Below are 24827 nucleotides of genomic sequence, written 5' to 3' on the forward strand. Positions count from 1 at the left end.
TGTGGTCCGTAAAAAGAATGGAAAAATCTGGATGTGTATTGATTACCGCCCCCTAAACAGCCGTACGGTGACTGACCAGTACACTATGCCTCGGATCCAAGATGCCTTAGACTGCCTGCTAGGAAGCCAGTGGTTCTCAGTTTTAGACCTTCGAAGTGGATACTATCAGATTCCTCTGGGGGCAGAATATAAAGAGGAGACAGCCTTCATCTGCCCATTAGGGTTCTACCAGTTTGAATGCATGCCGCGAGGGATTTCCGGGGCACCAGCCACATTCCAGCATCTTATTGAGAAAGTTGTGGGAGACATGAACCTATTGCAAGTCTTGGTTTACTTGGATGACCTGATCGTATTCGGAAGAACATTGGAGGAACATGAAGAAAGACTTCTTAAGGGCCTTGACCGGGTGGAGGACTATGGGTTGAAACTTTCTATTGACAAATGCCAGTTTTGTAGAACATCGGTGAAGTATGTGGGTCACATTGTGTCCCAGGAAGGTGTGAGTACTGATCCAGACAAAATAGAGGCACTTGTCACATGGCCACGTCCTAACAATTACCGAGAGCTTAAAACCTTTCTTGGATTTAGTGGATATTACTGTAGATTTGTGGAACATTATGCGTCCATTATCAAGCCTTTGAATGATCTCACTCGCCGATACCCGCTCAACAAGAGCAAGGCTAAGAGGGAGCCCTCAAGACTTCCAGGGCAAAAGCGCCATGGTCCTCTAGAACCTTTTGGATTGCAGTGGGATGAGAGATGTGAGAAAACTTTTCAAAAGATCATTAACTGCCTAACTCATGCTCCAGTCCTAGTGTTTGTTGACCCAAACAAACCCTTTATCTTGCATCCAGATACCAGTTTGGAAGGGTTAGGGGCAGTGTCATACCAAGATGTGGACAGCAAACATAGGCTTGTAGCCTTCACTAGTCAAGGATTGTCTGACAGCAAGACCCCTGTTATCCCCATCCTCAATAGGCAAAATAGAGCCATAAAGCCCATAAACTGACTAACTTATGAGGCACCTGGAGTAGTTGGGGAGGATGTAACACATCTGGCACACAGACTTGTAGAAGCCATAGTAAGCTTTCTCAGGCCATTAGAGGGGAATTCATGTGGATGTTATAATCGAAACAGTGTTTTGCCGGGACGTCAAATTCTCAGCGGGGGGGAGGATGTAGGGAATGTGGCAGAAGGAGAACGCAATGCTGCTGAAGGCTGGGGGGAGTGTGTCTCCCAGAGATCATTTGCATAAGAATGCAAAGGGCGGCATGTGTGATACCTTTTCAGGCAAAGCCTAATGGGTAGCAAGTAAGCCATGAGATTTGGTCTATTGTAAACATGTAGTTGTAAAATCACAATTTAAGCTGACACTTAATGCGGGAGTTGTGAGATCTCACCAATGCTCTGGGTTGTTGTGGGGGACAGGGCAGTTGCCTTAGCTGCATAAGACATTGATTGCACAGGGCTCCCTGGTTTAAAGCATTGTGAGAAAAAAGGGGAGGGGCACTGGTTGAGCCAGCTCGCTGAGTGCCATGGCCTTGCCTATGCCTTGGCCATGTAGCTATAAGCCTGACTTAACTAACTCTCCCCACCTGTTGAAAGGTAGAGCTGGATACTAGGATGTTTGTGAAACCCCATATGAGAGATGCCAGGAGCGGACATCAGAGAGTGACAGCTCAGGCCAGACAGAGCTGAAATCACAGGGTTTTGCCTTAGGGTGATCCCAAGCAGTGGGGTTGGGAGTGATGACAGTGAGTGGTGGTGAACAGCTGGTGGTAGCAAGGGGAGGCAGCAGACAAGTGGACAGCTAGTACTGCCCTGCTGATGTATCTACGGGCTTTGGGTTTGGGACTGCACCGCAGAAGGTACATCCTGTAACTGTGTGTGGGGTAAAGGGCCAAGAGCCCCAGCAAGAGACTGGGTTCTACTGCATATGGGGATGGTATCTGGGTGAAGGGGGTTTGTCTCTTCTTTGCTTAGATATACTGCATCTGTCGCTGTAACCTTGGGGTAGGTTATGGTCATTAAACAAGCCATTTCTATCTCAGACTCTGGGCTTGAAAAGGGGGGGGAGAACCACCTTACAGGCACCCAGCACGGGGGTGAAATTGTCCCACGCCACTGGGTGGGGGCTCGAGCCAGCTGGTTGTATCCTTGACAGGAAAACCCCACAAGAGTTGAACCCGGCCCTTCCGGCAGGCATCTGGCATTAACAGAAGGGTTACATAACTACGTTTCCGGATCCTGACAACAGGAAAAAAGGTGAGTAGTAAAATACAGACCCTTGATTTCAGAAGACCAGACTTCAACTTCCTGAGAGAACTGATGGGCAGGATACCCTGGGAAGCTCATATGAAGGGGAATGGCATTCAGGGGAACTGGCAGTATTTTAAAGAAGTCTTACTGAAGGCACAGGAACAACCCATCCTAGTGTGCAGTAAGAAAAGCAAATATGGAAGGCAACCAGCTGGGCTTACCAGGGAGATCCTTGGCGAGCTTAAACTCAAAAAGGATGTGTATAAGAAGTGGAAACTTGGACAGATGACTAAGGAGGAGTATGAATATACAGCTGGAGAATGCCAGGGCGGGGGTAATCAAGAAAGCAAAAGCACAATTGGCACTACAGCTAGCAAGGAACGTGAAGGGTAACAAGAAGGGCTTCTACAGGTATTTTAACAATACAAAGGTTATCAGGGAGGGTGGGGCTGTTACCGGATGAGGGAGGTAACCTGGTGACAGATAATGTGGGAATGGCTGAAATACTGAATGCTTTTTTTTGCCTCAGTCTTCATGGCCAAGGTCAGCTCCCTGACTATGGCACTAGGTAATGCAGTATGGGAAGGCGATGGGCAGCCCTCAGTGGGGAAAGAACAGGTTAAGGGCTATTTAGAAAAGCTAGACACACACAAATCCATGGGTCCGGATTCAATGCATCCAAGGGTGCTGAAGGAATTGGCAGATGTCATTGCAGAGCCTTTGGCCATTATCTTTGAAAACGTACGGAGACTGAGAGAGGTCCTGGATGACTGGAAAAAGGCAAATGTCGTGCCCATGTTTAAGAAAGGAAAGACGGTCTGTACCCGTGGCTTTGTGTGTGTCTAGCTTCTCTAAATAAATCTTAACCTGTTCTTTCCCCACTGAGGGCTGCCCAGCTCCTTCCTGTACTAGAATACCAGATACCATTGTCAATGGGGCCCCTCTTATGTTCATCCAAGTCCAGGCATTTCTGGTGGGTCTTTGGTGATCCAGCCCTCTGGCCGAGTCTCACACACTCTATGGCCATGTCTACAAGTGCCCCAAACTTCGAAATGGCCATGCAAATGGCCATTTTGAAGTTTACTAATGAAGTGCTGAAATGCATATTCAGTGCTTCATTAGCATGCGGGCGGCAGCCGCGCTTCGAATTGACGTGCCTTGCCGCCGCGTGGCGCGTCCAGACGGGGCTCCTTTTCGAAAGGAAGCCACCTACTTCGAAGTCCCCTTATTCCCATGAGCTGATGGGAATAAGGGGACTTCGAAATAGGCGGGGCGCTTTCGAAAAGGAGCCCCGTCTGGACGTGCCACGCGGCGGCAAGGCACGTCAATTTCGAAGCGCGGCTGCAGCCCGCATGCTAATGAAGCACTGAATATGCATTTCAGCACTTCATTAGTAAACTTCGAAATGGCCATTTGCATGGCCATTTCGAAGTTTGGGGCACTTGTAGACACAGCCGTAGACGTTATTCATCGAAATAGCCTATTTCAATGTCTCTACCTGGAAATAGGTTATTTTGAAGTAGGCTTCAAGTGTAGACATAGCCCCTGAGTCAGAACCCTGTGATTTCAGCTTTATCACACCTCAGTAGCTACTCTGTGATTTCAACTCTTGATGTGTCTAGTGTGCAGTTTCACAAACACCGTAGTGTCCCGATCTATCTGTCAACAAATAGGAAAACTTGTTCAAGCCAGTTTTAGAATTAGATGGCCAAAGAACAAACAGGGTCAAAACACTCAGCAAACTTGATTAACTAGTATTACTCTTCTGTTTCTTTACAATGCTTTAAACCAGGAAGCCCTGTGTAATCAATGTCTTATGCCAGCTATGGTGACTGCCCTGTCCCCCACAACAACCCAGAGTATTGGTGAGATCTCACAACTCCCACACTAAGTGTCAGCTTAAATTGTGATTTTACAGCTACATGTTTACAATAGACCAAATCTTATGGCTTACTTGCTACCCATTAGGCTTTGCTTGAAAGGTATCACACATGCACACCTTTGCATTCTCATGCAAATAATCTCTGGGAGACACATTCCTCCCAGCCTCAGTATTACACCTGCAGCCCTTTGCATTCTTATGCAGATGACCTCTGGGAGATACTTTCCCAGACACTTGCAGATGAGCTCATGGCAATAAGGGGACTTTGAAGTAGGCGGCGTCCTTTCGAAAACGAGCCCTGTCTGGACGCGCCGCGCGGCGGCAAGGAGCGTCAATTTCGAAGCACGGCTGCCGCCCGCATGCTAATGAAGCGCTGAATATGCATTCCAGCGCTTCATTAGTAAACTTCGAAATGGCCATTTGCATGGCCATTTCGAAGTTTGGGGCACGTGTAGACGTAGCCTACATGTCCTCCAGGGCTGGCAACGTTGATGTTGAACATCGATGTTGCGCAGCACCACATCGAAATAGGCGCTGCGAGGGTACGTCTACACGCCAAAGTAGCACACAGCGAAATAAGGGTGCCAGGCACAGCTGCAGACAGGGTCACAGGCGGACTCAACAGCAAGCCGCTCCCTTAAAGGGCCCCTCCCAGACACACTTGCACTAAACAGCACAAGATCCACAGAGCCGACAACTGGTTGCAGACCCTGTGCGTGCAGCATGGATCCCCAGCTGCAGCAGCAGCAGCCAGAAACCCTGGGCTAAGGGCTGCTGCACATGGTGACCATAGAGCCCCGCAGGGGCTGGAGAGACAGCGTCTCTCAACCCCTCAGCTGATGGCCGCCATGGAGCACCCCGCAATTTCAATGTTGCGGGACGCGCAACAACTACACGTTCCCTACTTCGACGTTGAACGTCGAAGTAGAGCGCTCTTACCATCCCCTCATGGGATTAGCGACTTCGACGTCTCGCTGCCTAACGTCGATGTTAACATCGAAATAGCGCCCAACACGTGTAGCCGTGACGGGCGCTATTTCGAAGTTAGTGCCGCTACTTCGAAGTAGCGTGCACGTGTAGACACGGCTAGGGTGATTCTAAGCAGTGGGGTTGGGAGCAGCAGCTGGTAGGAGTGGTGGTGGACAGTGGCTGCTGGCAGCAAGGGGAGGCTGCAGACAAGTGGATAGCTAGTACTGCCCTGGTGATGTACCTGTGGGCTCTAGGTTTGGGACTGCACAATGGGAGGTACACCCTGTAACTGTGTGTGGGGTAAAGGGCCAAGAGCCCCAGCAAGAGACTTAGTTCTACTGTATATGAGGATGGTATCTTGGTAAAGGGGTTTGTCTCTTCTAGGGGAGCCTTCAATTCCCAAGGGTGTGGGCAGCTCCTTTCCCAAACCCTGTAGCCTTTTCCCAGGTGACCCTCAGCTTTTGGTACACAAGTGTTGGATTTTCCTTAGTTTGACATCTTGCTGCAGTGTGTCCTTCCTGACCACATTTGTAGCAGAAGGAGGATCCTATACTTGGACGGCCTGCAGAAGTAGCGGTCCTGAGCCCAGTCTTATGGACCACTGCTGCTAGCTGTTCACCACTCCCTGGTGCGCAGGCTGAACCTACAGCACCCCTCAGTTCGTCCACCTGCATCATCAGGTCTTGCACCTTCTGGGTGAGCTCCTCTCCACTGTTCACCTTCAATGTTTTGGGGGGTTGCAGGGGGGGCCATACTGCCATGATTGGCTGGTTGAGTGCCCCCGCTGTCACTGGTGGCCTGCCTTTCTTCCTCTTCTGGGATCTCTCTAATCAATCGCGAATAGCTGGGTGGGGCCACCAGTCGTTCCCTTAACCGAAGGTGGAATAGGATTGGGTGCTGGTATTGTGCTCCCCTCACAATTTGGGACACTCGAGTTCGATCCATTTGCTCCGCTGTGATGGCTCCATGCAAGACAACTCTCTGCAGTAGTTTCTCCAACCTCTGTTGACAACTTTTCACCCCTCTGTTGTTTGGTACTCAGGAATTTGCAATAAGCTTCCTCCGAATCTTCAGTCCTCCCAAAAGCATGATTGAGAGCTTCTAAGCAGTCATTTGCACTAGCCTCCAGATTACCCAGCTTCACCGTGCGAATGACATCCAGCGCGGGACCCCGGAGACTCTCTATCAGTCGCCTTCTCTTCTTGGCTTCAGGTACTGCCCACTCTTGGAGCATTTCAGTGGTATGTTCTAACCAGGGTTCAAACACTTCTTCCCCTGGTATTGGGGAAGAAAATAAGCGTAACCTTACGGTATGAATGAGACTTATGATGAGGTCGCAGGACCTTCTCCAATGCTTGTCCCCAAGCTTTGGCCCATACATCCATAGAAGGGCCAGCTGCCAATGGTTCAGCACTCAGTAGACTCGACACGTCTGCCATAGTCTTTCCTTCCTGTGCCAAGAAGGCTGTCATCTTCTCCTCAGATCTGGCATGTGACGCGGGGCCTGTTGCAAAGGCCTTGGCGATCACAACTTTCAAGGTGCCAGTGGGAATCTTTATCTCACTAGGGATCTGCAAAGAGTCCACAGCTACTGGCAATTCACATAGCACCACAAATGCTTTGTCGTCTACTTGAGGTCTATGCCCCCGTATGGGACACCCCGTTAGAGAATCAATGGCTTTTGTTAGAAGGGCCTCAATTGGGCCATCTTCCATACCCTCAGGTATCCCTAAAACTAACAGACAGTTTCTAGGATCAATACTCAACTCCTTACACCAGTCTTCTAGCGTACGGCCAGCCATGGTATAAACTCTAACTTATCCTGCAACAACAGAACTGCTTCTTACAATGGTATATATATATGTGTGCTTGCGAGGGGTACTGAGGCTCTGGCAGGGAACTCCCCCATCAATCAGCATTGACAACTATACGTTAGAGGTTGTCCACGAGTTCGTTTACCTCGGGTCCACCATCACTGACACCCTGTCGTTGGACACTGAGCTAAATAGGAGGCTCGGAAAAGCAGCCACAACTCTGTCCAGACTCAGCAAGAGAGTGTGGAATAACAACAAGCTGTACACTCACACCAAAATGCAAGTCTACAGAGCCTGCATCCTCAGCACCCTCCTTTATGGCAGCGAGACTTGGACCCTGTATGCCCGCCAGGAAAAGAGGCTGAACGTCTTCCACTTGCGCTGCCTCAGGCGCATCCTTGGAATATCATGGAAGGACAGAGTGACCAACACTGCCGTCCTCGAGCAAGCTGGAATCCCAACCATGCACACCCTCCTCAGGCAGCATCGACTCCTCTGGCTTGGCCACGTCCACAGGATGAACGATGGAAGGATTCCAAAAGACATCCTATATGGTGAGCTAGCCTCTGGCAAAAGACCTCCCGGACACCCCCAGTTGCGTTACAAAGATGTCTGCAAGAGAGACCTCAGAGAGGTAGACATCGAGCTGGACAACTGGGAAGAACTAGCAGACGACTGCAGCAGATGGAGGCAGGAGTTACACAAGGGCCTTCAGAAGGGCGAGTTGAAGATCAGACAGCTAGCAGAGGAGAAGCGAGCGCACAGAAAGCACAATAAGGACTCACCAGACACCCACTACATCTGCAAGAGATGCAGCAAGGACTGTCACTCTCGTGTGGGTCTTCATAGTCACAGTAGATGCTGTAAATGAAGTCCTCAATTGAAACTATAAAGGGCACGATCCATAGTCTATGCAGACTGAAGGATGCCTGCTACTACTACGAGGGGTACTACCCAGCAAAAGAAATCCCAGACAAGCCCCCACTTATGTAACCCTTCTAGTAATGCCAGATGCCTGCCAAAAGGGCCAGGTTCAACTACTGTCAAGGATACAACCAACCGGCTCGAGCCCCCACCCAGTGGCCTGGGACAATTTCACCCCCGTGCTGAGTGCCTGTAAGGCTGTTCTCCCCCCCTTGCAAGACCAGAGTCTGAGATAGAAATGGCTTGTTTAATGACCATAACCTACCCCAAGGTTACAGTGACAGATGCAGTATATCTCAGCAAAGAAGAGACAAACCCCTTTACCAAGATACCATCCCCATATGCCGTAGAACCAAGTCTCTTGCTGGGGCTCTTGGCCCTTTACCCCACACACAGTTACAGGGTGTACCTCCCATGGTGCAGTCCCGAACCCAGAGCCCACAGGTACATCACCAGGGCAGTACCAGCTGTCCACTTGTCTGCAGCCTCCCCTTGCTGCCACCAGCTGCCATCGTCCACCATTCCTCCTACACGCTGCCCACCGGCTGCTGTTGTCCACCACCGCTCCCAACCCCACTGCTTGGGATCACCTTGAGGCAGAACCCTGTGACTTCAGGGCCATGTCTACACGTGCCCCAGACTTCAAAATAGCCACACAAATGGCCATTTTGAAGTTTACTAATGAAGCGCGGAAATGCATATTCAGCGCTTCATTAGCATGCGGGCAGCAGCGGCGCTTCAAAATTGACGTGGCTGGCTGCCGCGCGTCTCATCCGGACGGGTCTCCTTTTTGAAAGGACACTGCCTACTTCGAAGTCCCCTTATTCCCATCAGCTCATGGGAAGAAGGGGACTTCGAAGTAGGCGGCATCCTTTCAAAAAGGAGCCCCATCTGGACAAGACGTGCAGCAGCCAGCCACGTCAATTTCAAAGCGCTGCTGCCGCCCACATGCTAATGAAGTGCTGAATATGCATTTCAGTGCTTCATTAGTAAACTTCAAAATGGCCATTTGCATGGCCATTTTGAAGTTTGGGGCACGTGTACACACAGCCTGGGAGAGGTAGTCAAGGTTATAACTATACAGCCAAAGAATAAACACAGCCAAGACACTCAGCAACCTACACTAATCTGTACTCCTCTTCCATTTCTTTACAATACTTTAAACCGGGGAGCCCTCTGTAATCAATGTCTTACACAGCTATGGCGACTGCCCTGTCCCCCACAACAACCCAGAGCATTGGTGAGATCTCACAACCCCTGCACTAATTGTCAGCTTAAATTGTAATTTTACAACTACATGTTTACAATAGACTAAATCTCATGGCTTACTTGCTACCCATTAGGCTTTGCCTGAAAGGTATCACACATGCACACCCTTGCATTCTCATGCAAATGATCTCTGGGAGACACATTCCTCCCAGCCTTCAGCAGCATTGCGTTCTTGCTGCTGGCACGCATGCGGCTGTCAACCCACGCCTGCCACCTCTGGGCTCTGCAGAGAACACGGCTTGGTATCCACCCTTAAGCAAGTACAAATCAGTGAACTGATTTTCATGCTAATTTGGGTCAAAAACACGGACCTGTCTTTATATTTCAGAACATACAGGGGTTTTTAAAGCTTTTTTAAAAGGCGAAGCGTGGCTGCTAATTATCCAGAAAACTGCTCAGTTAATTGTTTGCACCACCCTTCTCCTGTGGTTAATTGCAATAAATGCTGACAAATTCCTGGGAAATTTTAAATAACATCAGAAGTGCCTGATGGGCTGCACACTGAGGTCTGCAGCTTGCCGCGGCTGGCAGAGCCAGGCTTGCCCCTGCAATGTGCTACCCCCAACCCCTTCCTGGGCGGGAGCGGGGGCTGGTTGCTGTGCCATGGCGGGGGTGAGAGAACCCAGGGATCTGTCCCCATTTAAAGCACTGTGTTCAGCAGCCCAGAGGAGGCAGCCTGGCGGCTTGGCAAAGATTCCCCAGCTGGCAGTGGTCACGTTGCTGGGTGCTGTGTGCAGAGAACAGAGCCCCTTGGGAAAAGGGAGGGGTGAGCAGGACCCAGAGCAGGGGCAGCTCTAGCACAGCCCAGGAATCTGCTCAGCCCAGCCACAGAGGTGTGTGCCGCCCTCACAGGCATACCCGACCCCCTCACGGAGCTGTGCCACCCCCTGCACCACCAGCGCCCGCACAGCTGGGAGGGGAGAGCCAAAGGGAGGGCAGTGGGCCACTTCCCCCCAGCTGGCAGGGCTGTTGCTTTAAGCAACCTGGTGCTTGTCCTGTGAGTGATGGCAGGGTGAGAAGAACGAACTGAGACAACCTGATGTGTGTGTGTGTGTGCGCGCGCGCGCACGCGCACATGTTCCTGTCTTTCTGTGTGTGCAAGCAGGTGAGCTCATGCTCACGCACACGTGCAAGCAAGGCTGTGTGTCGTTCAGGGACGCAGACTCGAGGAAGGATGGGCCCATTCATGCCCCAAGGGTCCCTCAAGTGAGCAGGAGTCAGAAATCACCAAGGTGCCAGGGCCTCTGGCAGCAGCACAGGCTCCCAGGCCACCAGCCACGCTGCACATGAGGCAAGGCGGCGTAGCTGCGGTTGGCCCCCGAGCCTGGTGCGTGGTCTGAGCTGGAAATCAGTGTCCTCTGCTCCCTCCCTGCCATCAGCTGTGCTGCAGGGCCCAGCTCCCTGAGCTCCTTCTCGGGCCGCACCTGGCTGGCGGGTCAGGAGCAAACCTGCCTAAACAGTGGATCCTCTTGTGGAGTCTTGCCCGCTGCAGAGGGAGTCGGGAGGCTGCATTTCCATTAGACCTTTTACTTGCCTCACTCCGGGCCTGTGCCGGGCTGGTTTGGACTCAGCGGCCGTGTTCTGATGTGCCGAACCACTCGTGGACTGTCCCTCTTCTGTGTGGCCATCACAGGGCTGACGTCCATGTGACTGTCCCTGCCTGAGGGCAGTCCCCAGAGGAGCGCAGCCACCCCACAGATGCCAGGGGAAGCTGGGGGAAATCTCAGCCAAATGAGGCTTGGTCTGGGGGACAGCGACTCTGCCGTGTGGGAACCCGCAGGGAAAAGGCCGGAGCTGCTGCTGACCCTGAGGAATGTGGCTCTTTCCTCCAGCTGCTGCTAGAGGAGCTTCCTGAAGGCTCTGGGGAAGCCCATGAAGTTGCTTTGGGAATTTCTCTTTCATAGGGCAGGGATCAACCCCAGCTCTGCCCACTGGCCACACCTGTGCCTGAGGCGTCCTGCAACCTGTGCAGTCCTGGGGCTGAATTCATGCTCTTCGCCGGAGGCCACGTGAGCTCTTGCTTGTGGCAGCACTGCAGCACGCTGCCTTCTCAGCCTGGCTTTGCTGCTGGGGACCTGGTGCAAGCTGCTTTGCCTCTGCTCTCCTCGTGCTCTGTGTTCAGACTGTGAGCTCACCGGGACAGGGCCTGCATCTCCCCTGTGCAGCACTTGCCACGACCGGGCCCTGAGCTCAGCAGCAGCTGTTGGTGTATCAGTAGCAGGGCAGACTGTCAGCTTCCTGCCCACAGCGGCTTGTTCACAGTCCAACGTTCCCCTTGGCCGGCCTCCTCCCAAATATACGTTCTCCATGTTGGTTCCCGCGCCATCCCCGAGCAAGCACAACCCCCTGCAGTGCGCCTCCTCAGCCCCATGGGCTAGCCCCATCCTATGCACCCTACACTGGCTCCCCATAGCATGGCAAGTCAAGTCAAGGCCTCAGGCCCCATCTTCAGAGTGCTCCAGGCCTGGGCCCAGCATATCCATGGGAACTGAAAGCTCTGGGATGAGGCCAATGCTTGACAGCTCCACTTCTTTGGCCCTATGGGACTTTCTGTCCCAAGGGGGAAACTCATGAGCTCTCTGTGGCCAACCCCCGCCTGTGGAAGGAACCCCGAGAGGAGCTAAGGACCATCGCAAACCTCCGCCACTCCTGCTCTGAACACCGGCACGCCTCACTGACCGGGACACACACTGGACAGAATCGACAAACCCCCCTACCAGAGGAGCCCACTCCACCCCACCCCACCCTGCTGCCCACCTGGACAGGCGACACCCCACGGGGCAGAGACTAGTCACTTCACACCAGGCATGCCCAGCAGGTGGTCAGATACCGCAGCCATGGGGTTAGTGCCACCCTGCAACAATGCCACAGAGACCAGTGCCCCAAGCCAAGGAAGCGGGAGCAGCTCTGCTGAAGGGCAAGGAAAGACTGGTGGGAAAGGACTGGAAATGCACCAGATCTTGTTCCTGAGCACGGAGGGGAGCTGGGACCCGAGGTTAAAGGGCTCCTGTCTGTGCACCCTGCTCTGCCTGCAGTGCACGGACAGATGCTCTTCTGCCTCCGATACCCCACTCCCTTGTTTGCAACGTCTGCTTAAAAACAGGAGCATAAATGCCTGCACTCACATCCACGAGGCAACCAGCGCCTTCTTTAGGCGAGGAGCGAGGTCCCAGCGAGCGGCTTTGCTCCCAGCGCTGTCCCTCCAAAAGGCTTTGCTGGACTTAATGAGAACACCCCCGGATCAAGGAACTGTTCAGCTTCTGAAGCATTGTGGGGTGCCCGTGTCTGGCTGTCTGCCCATGCCCTGCGGGTCACAGTGGAGCCAGGGCCAGGCATTCCAGGCAAAGACTGCCAAGACAGCGAGGGTCTGAGAACATCGCAGCACCCTGGAGCCTCTGAGGGATCTTCCAAGCATCTTGCTAGAGAGAGAAAAAGGAGCCGCTCCCTGACTGCCCAGTCAGCTGGCAGGAGTTGTGGCAAGGGATTGGTTCAAAAAATACGACCACTTTAACCCAGCTGAATCTCCAGCCCTGTCCCCTTTGCACCTCCAGCTCTGTCTTCACAAGCGACCTGCAAAGTACCTTGCTTTTTTTAACTAGGTGTGTGGCCCTGTTTGAGTCCTTATAGGGAGGAAAAGGGATTTAAAGAGTTAAAAAATCAGCATTACAAAATCCTTAGGGGTTGTTGGTTTTTTTATCCTTAAAATATCTGAAACGCCAAGCCTGGTCCACCCTGCTTTGCCTGAGGTCTCTTTGGGGTCTGCATCCTATACTGCAAACACTCCCGTCTTGACCCACAGCCATGGACCAGTGTTGGTGAACCTTTAACTGAGGCTTTCTTTCTTGAAAGTGTTTGTTAAGAATTGGAGTCAAGTCCCTCCCATCTCCCCTGGTGACGAGGCCCCTCTCCGGGAGGCATCAGGAACGACCGGTGATGCTGAAACACGCTCACCTGCCCAGCGGGAAGGCTCTGCAGACTGACTGCTCTGGTTTTCCCTCCTGATTGCTTCCAGACACCCGTCCTGCTGTTCCTGGAAATGCAGAATGAGGGAGCACTCCGGGTGCGTCGCCTGCACCTGGGAGAGGAAATGCACAGACCTCAGAACATGGGGCATTAAAGGGCTTCATTCAAACAAAACGTGCCTCCTGGAGCCAGAAGGGACCGAGAGAGGCCACCAAGTCCCGTCCCTGGCCATCACAGCAGGACCTAGCACCAGCCCTGACAGATTTTTTTTTAAAGTCACAGCCCCTCAAAAGGGCCCCTTAATGAGTGAGCGCACAGCCCTGGGCTTAGAAGGCCAATGCACTAGCCTTTGAACACCTAGACCTTTTGCTCAAGGGCAACATATTCCTGTGTGCAATATTTCCACTCGTCCCAGTCCCAGGCAGTAGTGGCGATGTGGCTACATTTTATTCTTGGCTTTCATTGAATCACAGAACACTAGAACTAGATGGAAACTCAAGAGGTCATCAGGTTCAGGCTCCTGCACTCAAGGCAGGACCAAGCACCACTTAGGCCATTCCTGGCAGGTGTTTATCGAACCTGCTCTTAGAAATCTCCGATGATGGAGATTCCACAACCTCCCCAAGCAATTTATTGCAGGGGCTTAACCATCCTGACAGGAAGTTTTTCCTAATGTTCAGCCTTGCTGCAATTAAAGCTCATCACTTCCTGTCCTATCATCAGAGGCTAAGGAGAAAAATTCTTCTCTGTCCTTGTAACAAACTTTTAGGTACCTGAAAGCTGTTATCATGTCCCCCTCAGTCGTCTCTTTTTCCAGACTCAGCAAACCCAGTTCTTTCAATCTTCCCTCACAGCTCATGTTCTCTAGACCTTTAATCATTTTTGTTGCCTGTCTCTGGACCGTCTCCAATTTCTCCACATCTTTCCTGAGATGTGGGGCCCGGAACTGGACCCAACACTCCAGTTGAGGCCTAATGAGCGCTGAGCAGAGCGGAAGAACGACTTCCTGTGCGTTGCTCACCACACTCCTGTTAATGCCTCCCAGAGTCATGTTTGCTGTTCTTGTGACAGTGCCACACGGTTGCATGACATTTAGCTTGTGGCTCACTCTGACTTCTGGACCCTTTCAGCAGTGGTCCCTCCTAGGCAGCCATTTCCCATTGGGTTTGTCCCCCCCTAGGCAGAGTACTTTGTGTCTTCCTTACTGAATTTCATCCTCTTTACCTCAGACCTTTGCTTCAGCTTTGTCATGTTTCCTTTGCATTATGATTTTTGCCTGGTGTTCAGTGTTAGTGAACAGGGCATCACTACTTACAAGCCTCTCTGCGTGCTGTGCTTCCAAAGGCTCCTCTGAGAGCCCTGGCGCCATCCAGAGGGTCTGTGCTGCCAGACCCCCACACCAGGAGAGTATGTGAGCAGAATATACAAAAGGAGAAAACACCTAGCAGGGCATGTCTCTGTCAGCCAGGACAGGTGCAATCCCTGCAACAGATTTCCCAGTTTTGGCCCTGTTCATCCAGGTTAACAAGTTTGAAGAGGAGACAATGGGTGGCTATAGGAAGACCAAACTTTCTCTTATTCCAGGACTACTGAGGGCAAAGGGGTCTCTGTGGTTCAGGCCCCGGAGGTCAAGTTTCAGGCTCTGTCATCTGGACAAGTGCTAAACGCACAGGACAGCCAGGCCACTGGGGGAGAACTCAAAGACAGGCTCATTCCAGGCAAGTCCCTTGCTGGCACAGCTTTTCCAGGGCAGAAGGCTATCAACCTTTAATGAAGGTGGACGGTTACACAACCTCCCAGATCCCTAAGCCTCCCAAAACAACACACAGATGCTGTAGGCCGGCTGCAAAGTCAGGTGTTCAGAAGTTAGGAAATGCCCATTCAGCTCCCTTCGGTGTGTGCATCACACACCATCTTTATCAACACGATGTTTTCCCCATCTGGGTTTACTGCTGGAGAACTGAGGTGAGGAGAGTGAGCTGATGTCTGGAAAGGGCCCAAGAATTCTGCACACCCAACTGGAGACATCCCAGGCTCCATGTGTCAGACGCGCTGAAGCAGCCGCAGCTCCCCCTGACAGCGGAGGGAGAGGCCAGGGTCAGCGCTTAGGAAATCAGTTGTTAGGTGTCTCAAGCTGGGTGACCAGATTAGCTGTTCTGGGTCTCAAACTGAGGGTCAATATGGTGCAGAGATGAGGCACCCAGATACCATGCTAATAGTAATAATAGAAATATCTGAGCAAGAGAGAGAGACAGAGAGAGAGGCATATGGGGACAGACGGAGAGATAGATAACCAAGGGTGGGGTGCAAGCTGAGACAGAGACAGAACGGGTAAAAGATTAGTTAGAATGACCTGATGGCATTCATCTTAGGGTACTTCAGGAACTAACTGCAGCAATCTCGGAGCCAGTAGGGCTGTTAGAAAGAGGATGTGACCAATTGTTCTCCCCGTCCACTGAATGTAGGACAAGACATAATGGGCTCAATATGCAGCAAGGGAGATTTAGGTTCTTAAGAACATAAGAACGGCCATACTGGGTCAGACCAAAGGTCCATCCAGCCCAGTATCCTGTCTGCCGACAGTGGCCAATGCCAGGTGCCCCAGAGGAGGTGAACCGAAGATAATGGTCAGGCGATTTGTCTCCTTCCATCTGTCTCTGGTGTTTACTGGCCTATGCCCGCACAGACCCGGCTGGGGTTACTCCACCTGGGCAGCAGCAAGCACCCAGAGTTCATGCTGGACTCGATGACCTCCTGAGGTCCCTTCCAGCCCTCAGATTCTATGATTCTATGCTTAGGAAGAGTTCTCTCCTTCTGCAATCAATTGCCCCCAGCTGTCCTTTCCAGGAAGCAGCAGCTGCTGGGTGTGCCCCTTCTGGGGTCTCTAACCAGCCCCCTTTCTGTCTCTAATTCTGGGGCTGAGGGGCTGGAGACAAACCGGCATTTGCCAATGCAATAGGGCTGTCTGGCAGGTCTGGGCTGGTGCTCTGGGCATTCTGCCCGGCTGCCCGAACACATGGCAGCTGCATGTGTAACCCAGGGGTGGTTCACTGTCCCATGGAGTGGTACCCAGACCACTTCACAGAGGAAGAACAAGCGTCCTCTGCAGCCTGAGTGGAGACCCAGCTGCCTTTAGCTCAAGCCGAAGAGGCGCCTGCACAAAGCTCCAGAAGTCGCAGGGTCCAGCGTGTCTGAGGGCAGTTACACGTGCTCTCGCTTCTCAGGGCTGGTGCAAACATGCTGCCCATGGTGGGCTCCTCTTCCCGACAGCGAGAGTGGGGCACTGGGGCTGAAGCCTCTTCCCCCGATGCACAGCGGGCAAATCTGCCAGCTTCCTAAGAGGGGTGATCCCGGCTGTCAGTGCCAGCCGCTCATAGCCGCGTGCCACCCCTCCAGCCACGCAGCTGTTACCGAGACAGCAGGGTGAGGGTGGGGCTGGTGGCAGCGTGAGGCCTGGAGGCAGAGGCACGGTGGCTATGAAAGTTGGGGTTTACGTCCTGTTAAAGTAACTCCAGCTGGGCGAGGGTGGAGTCTGAGACCGTCGGGTTCAGGCTGAGGTCGCCTCACAGCACTGCAGTGGGGGCGTCTCCGAGCTCAGAGGCTGCTCTTGGGCACCGAAGAGTGAGCTTGGGCCTACAGCCCTGGCCCTGAGCAAAGTGCGATGGGCGGGACGCTGAATCCCAGCGGCAGCCTCCCCTGCCCAGGCCTCGCCTTCGGCCTTGCTCTGGCACAGCGGGGTGCTGGGTGCAGAGCAGCGGTGAAGCACAACGTGCCTCCAGCCCCACCTGCGCTGAGGTGGCACAGCGGGCACGCAAGAGAGTCTTCTCTGCACCCGGAGCCCACCACAGCCCTGGCTCCACCGGCAACAGCAGGCTCCCCATTCCACTCTGGCCCCTGCCAGGCAGTGCCCGTCCCTCTATGTCCCTGGAGCCTGTCAGCACCACACAGGCAGCATCACTGCCCCAGGGGCCATGAACCTGCAGGTGAAACACCGGGCAATTGTGGGAGCTCGGTGGGGTGTCCCTGGCTGCCCGGGGGCCACTGGGTTGAACACACCACCTGCCTGTGCTCCCAGCCCATGATCCTGCCTTCCCCATGGGGCTCCAGGCTGAGGACACAGCGGGAGTCAGGGTGAGTGTGAGGAACGACCAGGCACAGCTGGGAAGGGCCCTTCCTGCCCCTCACGTTGGCCCCTGTAACAGATTCCCAGGGCTGCGCCCGGTCAGCTCCCCTCTCCAGGCCTGGCCCTGAGATAGCAGCCCTGCCCGGTAGCACTGCCTGGGTGGGCTCCAGAGGGCTCAGCTTTTCAGGGAGAAGGCGAGGCCTGTCCCGAAAGTGGCAGCTAGGGCACTGCCATGCAGGGGACCCAGCTCTCAGGGCGACTGGGAGGAGGCCAAGGTGCCAGGTTCATACTGCCCCATCGGGTTCTGACGTGAGCCCCAGCACCATTAGGGCATCTCAAGGTGAGTGACATGCTGCTTCCCAGGGCCCTGATGGATGCACAGAACTGTTCCCCCCGCCTGGCTGCTGACAGCTGCCTATGCAGGGGCCTGGGAGCAGGTGGGGTGAGAGGCAGAGCAGCCCTGTCACCCTAAGGTGCACTTCCCAGCACCCCCGAGCAGCCCTATGGGGCCGTAGGCCAAGCAGGACTCAGGTGTGGGGGCAGAGGGACCATGGGCAGAGTGAAGCATGTGCTGGCTGCAGGAAGTCTATCCCAGGCTGGAGGAGCCCAACCCACGCTGATTGCGGAGAGCTGGTCTGGCCCTTCACTGCAGCCTGCGTGCCCTGGCCTGGAGGGCTTTCGAATGGTAACACCCAGTGCCCTGCGCCCTGCCATAGAGGGCTCTGCTATGGTAGCACCCAGTGCCCTGTGCCCTGCCATGGGGTGGCTCTGCAATGGTAGCACCCAGTGCCCTGTGCCCTGCCATGAGGGGGGAGGTCTGCAATGGTAGCACCCAGTACCCTGCCCTCCCCTGCCCTGCCATGCCCTTCCATGGGTTGGCTCTGGAATGGTAGCACCCAGTGCCCTGAGCGCTGCGCTGGGAGGCTCTGCAATGGTAGCACCCAGTGCCCTGTGCCCTGCCATGGGGGGGGGGTCTGCAATGGTAGCACCCAGTACCCTGCCCTCCCCTGCCCTGCCATGCCCTTCCATGGGTTGGCTCTGGAATGGTAGCACCCAGTGCCCTGAGCGCTGCGCTGGGAGGCTCTGCAATGGTAGCACCCAGTGCCCTGTGCCCTGCCATGGGGGGGGGGTCTGCAATGGTAGCACCCAGTACCCTGCCCTCCCCTGCCCTGCCATGCCCTGCCATGGGGTGGCTCTGGAATGGTAGCACCCAGTGCCCTGAGCGCTACACTGGGAGGCTCTGCAATGGGAGCACCCAGTGCCCTGCATCCTGCCCTGGTGGGCTCTGGAATGGTAGCGCCCAGTGCCCTGCATCCTGACCTGGGGTGGGCTCTGGAATGGTAGCACCCAGTGCCCTGTGCCCTGCCCTGGCAGGCTCTGGAATGGTAGCACCCAGTGCCCTGCATCCTGCCCTGGTGGGCTCTGGAATGGTAGCGCCCAGTGCCCTGCATCCTGCCCTGGTGGGCTCTGGAATGGTAGCGCCCAGTGCCCTGTGCCCTGCCCTGGCGGGCTCTGGAATGGTAGCACCCAGTGCCCTGTGCCCTGCCCTGGTGGGCTCTGGAATGGTAGCGCCCAGTGCCCTGTGCCCTGCCCTGGCGGGCTCTGGAATGGTAGCGCCCAGTGCCCTGCATCCTGACCTGGGGTGGGCTCTGGAATGGTAGCACCCAGTGCCCTGTGCCCTGCCCTGGCAGGCTCTGGAATGGTAGCACCCAGTGCCCTGCATCCTGCCCTGGTGGGCTCTGGAATGGTAGCGCCCAGTGCCCTGCATCCTGCCCTGGTGGGCTCTGGAATGGTAGCGCCCAGTGCCCTGTGCCCTGCCCTGGCGGGCTCTGGAATGGTAGCACCCAGTGCCCTGTGCCCTGCCCTGGTGGGCTCTGGAATGGTAGCGCCCAGTGCCCTGTGCCCTGCCCTGGCGGGCTCTGGAATGGTAGCGCCCAGTGCCCTGCATCCTGACCTGGGGTGGGCTCTGGAATGGTAGCGCCCAGTGCCCTGTGCCCTGCCCTGGCGGGCTCTGGAATGGTAGCACCCAGTGCCCTGTGCCCTGCCCTGGTGGGCTCTGGAATGGTAGCGCCCAGTGCCCTGTGCCCTGCCCTGGCGGGCTCTGGAATGGTAGCGCCCAGTGCCCTGCCCTGCCCTGGAGGGGGGGGCTCTGGAATGGTAGCACCCAGTACCCTGCCCTCCCCTGCCCTGCCCTGCCCTGCCTTGCCATGGGGTGGCTCTGGAATGGGAGCACCCAGTGCCCTGAGCACTGCGCTGGGAGGCTCTGCAATGGGAGCACCCAGTGCCCTGCGTCCTGCCCTGGGGGGGCTCTGCAATGGTAGCACCCAGTGCCCTGCGTCCTGCCCTGGCGGGCTCTGGAATGGTAGCACCCAGTGCCCTGCGTCCTGCCCTGGTGGGCTCTGGAATGGTAGCGCCCAGTGCCCTGCGTCCTGACCTGGGGGGGGGCTCTGGAATGGTAGCACCCAGTGCCCTGTGCCCTGCCCTGGCAGGCTCTGGAATGGTAGCACCCAGTGCCCTGCATCCTGCCCTGGTGGGCTCTGGAATGGTAGCGCCCAGTGCCCTGCGTCCTGCCCTGGTGGGCTCTGGAATGGTAGCACCCAGTGCCCTGCATCCTGCCCTGGGGGGGCTCTGCAATGGTAGCACCCAGTGCCCTGCATCCTGCCCTGGCGGGCTCTGGAATGGTAGCACCCAGTGCCCTGTGCCCTGCCCTGGCGGGCTCTGGAATGGTAGTGCCCAGTGCCCTGTGCCCTGCCCTGGCGGGCTCTGGAATGGTAGCACCCAGTGCCCTGTGTACAGCCTGTGCCAGTGGGGCAGAGGGAGGCGGTGTTCCTGGCGTTCCCACTCTGTGCTCATGCTGCTTATGGCTGTGCTGGGCCAGTGCTGCGCCATCCTGAAGGGGATTTGTAGGCAGCACTGGGCTGGTGTGAAGCCCTTTCTGCAGCTGCCTCCAGTGAGCCCACCTCCTGCGCCAGGCAGGGCTGTAGTGCAGGGAGGGGCATCGGGGCAGTGGCGGCTCAGGGGCCTCTCCCTGGGGCCAGGCAGGGACAGAGAGGACAGAAGTCAGGATTTTGCTGCTGGCTGGGGCTGACTGGTGCCAGTTCCCTCCGGGCCACTGCCAAAGGTGTTTAGGTACCAAACGTCCCAGGGTGCTGGGAGCTTCGGTGTCCCTGGGCCTCAGCCCATGCCCCTGCAGTGGGGACGAGAGGCTTGCCGGCCCAGGGTGGGGCAGTGCGAGGGTAAGTGTCGCGGAAGATGCCCCAGTACTGCCAGGAGAGGGATCAACGGGAGCTAGGGGTCCAGCGGTCCTCAGCTCTGAGTCCGCAAGTCCCTGGGGAGGGTGGGGGTAGGCAGTGGGCACAGAGGGTCTGCCCCAGAGAGGGCAGAACCAGCCATGGTAGCACAGACTATGGTTGAGCCTCATCGAGTCTGCTGCTGCTGCTGCCAGCTCCCTCCTGCCACCTGCGCCCATGGGCCCTGGGGCCAGCGGCTGCCATGCTCACTGGGATGTGGCCAGCAGCCCTGGCCGAGACCTCAGCGCAGGCTTGTTCCCATCCTGCCAGTTCCGCTCCACTGCCCCAGCCTCGCACAAAGGGGCAGGTGCTGCTCTGAGCCCTGGGCGTGCCTGGCCCTGGCAGCCCCACGCCTGGCTCCTCAGCTCCCTGGCAGGCGGGGGGGAGGCTTTGTCCCACAACGAGAAACCTGCACACACTGCAGGGCGCAACAGCAAATGTCTCTGTGCATCCAGCTCCAACCCGCTGCCGAGCCGGTATATTAGAGCCCCGCCAGCCGCATGCAGCGTGCTCCAAAGCGCCCAGGGAGGCCACAGGTCAGCAGCTGGATCAGAGCCAGGCCTACAGACCTCTCCCATCCCTCTGGGGACCCTGGGGCAAGTCCTGCTGGCCTTGCCCAGCCACTTCTACACACTGCTCTGGGGAAGAACGGCCTGCAGAAGCCCTGGGGCAGCGGAACTAGCAGTCTCCAGACTCTGACAATGGCTCGCATCCCCCTGTCTGAGCTGACTTGGTTTTTCCTCTTTTGATAAGTACTGTTGATACTGGGCCATTTGCACCCTGACTGAATAGACCTTGTCAGCTCTGGCCCCCCTCTTACTGGGACCCCACTCTTTAAATACCCCTCTGACATCACCCCCCACTCATGCATCTGAGGAAGCGGGTCTTTGCCCACGAAAGCTTGTGCTCCAAAATAGCTGTTAGTCTATAAGGCGCCACAAGACTTCTTGCTGTTCTCCAAGCTACAGACTAACACAGTGACCTCTGATACAAAGTGGCACAGGGGCTCAAGCACTTTTCTTACTCCCGTAAATAACATGGCAAGTCCAGAGCTGCCACGGCTCTGAGCTGCCAGGCCCAGAGGGTGCCGGGGCACTGAGCTGCCAGGCCCAGAGGGTGCCGGGGCACTGAGCTGCCAGGCCCAGACAGGTGCAGGGGCGCTGAGCTGCCAGGCCCAGAGGGTGCCAGGGCTCTGCCTGGCACTAGTCAAGCCCTGAGCACTGGCAGACACAGCAGTGGGAGCCAACCCAGCGCCAGTCTGGCTGGTCCTGGCCCTGGGAGTGTCGCTGCCATGTGGGGGTTGGACACCTCACAGCTCTGGCCTCAGCACTGTGTTGCTTGGCAGTGGCGCCCCTCCCCCACGCTGCAGTCCCCCGACACCAGGGCCACCATGCAGGGAGCCGGGGGGCAGCTGCTCCAGCCCTGGAGCCCCCGGCACTTTAAATCCCCACGGGACCCCCCAGGATACAGACAGCACAGCCCCAGGCCTGGGCGGGGGACACCACGCCTCACCCAGGCCCCATGCCATCTGTCGCCAGCCAAGTCAGAGACGACGTCTGCCCACTGCCAGGGCTGCCCTGTGCCAGTGCCGCACAGTGCTGAGAATGGGCAGGTAACGCGGCTCCACCTGCCAGCTGGAGCGTGGGCCTCCTGTCTGTATCTGCCCTGCCCTGCTGTGCGCCCGGCGGGCAGAACCCTCGGCCATGGCGCTGGCCTCTGCGTGTGGGCCGAGGGAGATGGTGGCACTGCACTTACCTGTGTGAGCAGGATGGCTGCCAGCAGGAGCAGCAGCTGCTGGACCTCATGGGGCTGCCGTTTCCCCTGCATCTCTGGTGCTGCTTCTCCCTGGCCTGCGGAGTCCGTGGAGAGCAGGGGGGACTCGGAGCAGCTCCTCGCTCACAGCCCTGCCTCTGCCGGGCAGCGCTGTCCTTGGCGCCTTCTCTTAGGGGCTCCAGCGAGGTGAGCGGGGCACCAAGCCTCAGTGACGGCTCCAGCTCCCTGCACCCGCCCCGCGTACCAGATCTGCCCGGCCCGGGGGTCCTGCTTCACCCGCCACTGCCCCCCACCTGCTCCCTTATTACCCCGGGAATCTTCTACCTGTTCCTTCCTCTGTGCTCGGCTGCAGTGGAGCCCTGGTGCCCACCTCCCAGCCCTGGCTCCGGCTGCTCACCCAGCTCCCTCCTGCCCCTTGCTCCGGCTGGGCCCGGGCCTTGGCTCCCCTGCCCTGCCCTGCCCAGCTCCAGCCACTCGCCCTCTCTCCCACAGACTGCTGGTGACAGCTCTTGGAGCTGGTAAAATGACAGGCTCCACCCTCCTCTCCCTCCTCCCCGTGCAGGAGGCTGGCTGGAAAGCTGAGGGCTGGGGGGACTCACTAGACAGTGCAATCCAGGGCCTGCCCCCCACCACCATCCTGGGCTGAGTCCTTCCCCGACCTCTAAGCTTTTCTAGGGGCTTGGTGCTGAGCTAGCCAGGGCCAGGGAGCCTGGGCTCTGTGGGGCAGCAGGACCTCTGCCTATGGCTGGTGCAGCTGGGCAGCCCTATTGCCCTGGGCGGGGGGCAGCTGGGGCCTCCCCAAGCGCGAGGGAGCAGACCCTTCTGTCAGCCAGTGAACTGAGGAGATGGGCCCTGGGGTAGGACGCACTTGTGGGGTCTTGTGCCAGTCGTTGTTCCCTGAATTCCTGGCCCATCCCCCTGGGGTGACGCTCAGTGCTGCCCTTGCAACCCCACCCCACATCTGTGCAGCAGTGAACTCTGCCCCACGCCAGCCGGCTCCCAGCCCCCCCGTCTGCCCCTTCGGGGGGCTGCAGGGTGTCCCCTCCCACTCTTCTGGGCACAGGGGCCAGCTGACGAAAGAGAGGCAGAGAAGCCACCCTGAGCACACAGGAGATACGGGGAGAGCTGCTCCCCTCCCTCCTGGAGGAGTGGGGCAGGTTTCAGAAGGGAGCAGGAGGGGAGAGGCTAAGGGTGCCCACCCATCCCCATGTCCCAGGGCACTGATGGATCACACTGCTAACCGCAGTACAGGCGCAGACGGTACCTGCTCTGTGTGGCGGGAGGCTAAGGGAGAGGCGCTGCCCCTCAGATAATGCTAACACCTTCTCTCTTCTGCCTCAGGGGCTCTGCCCTTGCGCCCTTCCAACAGCAGCCGCCCCCGCAGGAGCGCCTGTACCCACGGCCTCAGTGTGAGCGTGATCGCACCACTCGCAGCGCCCCAGCCCTGTCGGCTGGGGAATGCACAGGGCAGAGCGCACCCCGAGAACACCAGGGGCAAATGCAGGGCCGGGTTCCCTGCCCTACCCTTGGAGACGCTCACCTGTGTCCCAGGAGTGGCACTGACCCGGCCCTTGGGACAGTGATCGGGCTGGGTGGTGCCCAGTGCTGTATTCATGCAGGTGCGGGGCAGCTGGCGGGACTCTTCCGAGCCCTACCCACAGACCAACCCTGGCGCACACCAGTTGTTTGGCAGAGCAGGACACCACCTTCCCCTGCTCTCCTACCCCTCCGGGGGCTGGGCTGCATTGGAACAGGGCAGTTCCACTATGGAGGGCTGGTCCCCTCCTGCCCCCACTGGGCTGCCCAGTGCAGCACTCTGGGAGCTGACCAGGTCTGCAAGGAACAGGGCAAAAAACCCCTGGAATACTTCAGCTTTTCCCACCTCATCCGTCTCTAGGTCACGTCCCCCTTTCAGGAAGGGGCATCGCCGCCCCCGGCCTTCTTGGTGCTAATGCACCTGTAGGAATCCTTACACATCCCTTGACAGGACAACTCCCATTGCACTTTGACCTTTCTGATTATGCTCCTGCATGCTGGAGTCAGGTATTCTTCCTGCTCCCTAGGCATCTGTCCAGCTCCCCCCTTCCTGTTAGCTTCCTTTTTGTGTTTCTGCTCACCGAAGATTTCTCTGTCTAGCCGAGCTGGTCGCTAGTCTTTCTGCATACTGGGCTGGTGTGTTTCAGTGCCCTCAATAAGGCTTCTTTAAAATACAGCCAGACCTCCTGGACTCCTTTCACCCTCGTGTTAGCCTCCCACAGGTTCCCGCCCATCAGTTCCCTGAGGGGGTCTGAACCTGCATTTCTAAAGTCCAGGGTCTGTACTCTGCTGCTCTCCTGTCTTCCTTTGGTCGGGATGCTGAACTCGACCATCTCTTGGACATTGCTGCCCAGGTTGCTGCCCACATCTACTTCCCCAACCAATTCCACCCTGGCTACGTCTACACGTGAACCCTACATCGAAGTAGCCTATTTCAATGTGGCGACATCGAAATAGGCTATTTCGATGAATAACGTCTACACGTCCTCCAGGGCTGGCAACGTCGATGTTCAACATCGACGTTG

At 56.4% G+C, this 24827-nt stretch overlaps 1 protein-coding gene across 1 annotated transcript in view; it reads right to left on the reverse strand.

The window, feature by feature from the left end:
* LOC142002539 (vasoactive intestinal polypeptide receptor 1-like) overlaps positions 1-22320 on the reverse strand; it is an 87899-nt gene extending 65579 nt beyond the window's left edge. The window contains exons 1-2 of the mRNA XM_074978717.1: positions 22249-22320; positions 13069-13192 (exon numbers count right to left, since the gene is read on the reverse strand). Of these exons, the coding sequence (XP_074834818.1) occupies positions 13069-13192; positions 22249-22320 (196 nt within the window). The remainder of the gene's footprint in view (positions 1-13068; positions 13193-22248) is intronic.
* Between the last annotated feature and the right edge of the window lie 2507 nt (positions 22321-24827).

Source organism: Carettochelys insculpta, chromosome 28, assembly GCF_033958435.1.
Source record: "Carettochelys insculpta isolate YL-2023 chromosome 28, ASM3395843v1, whole genome shotgun sequence".
Lineage (NCBI taxonomy): Eukaryota > Metazoa > Chordata > Testudines > Carettochelyidae > Carettochelys > Carettochelys insculpta.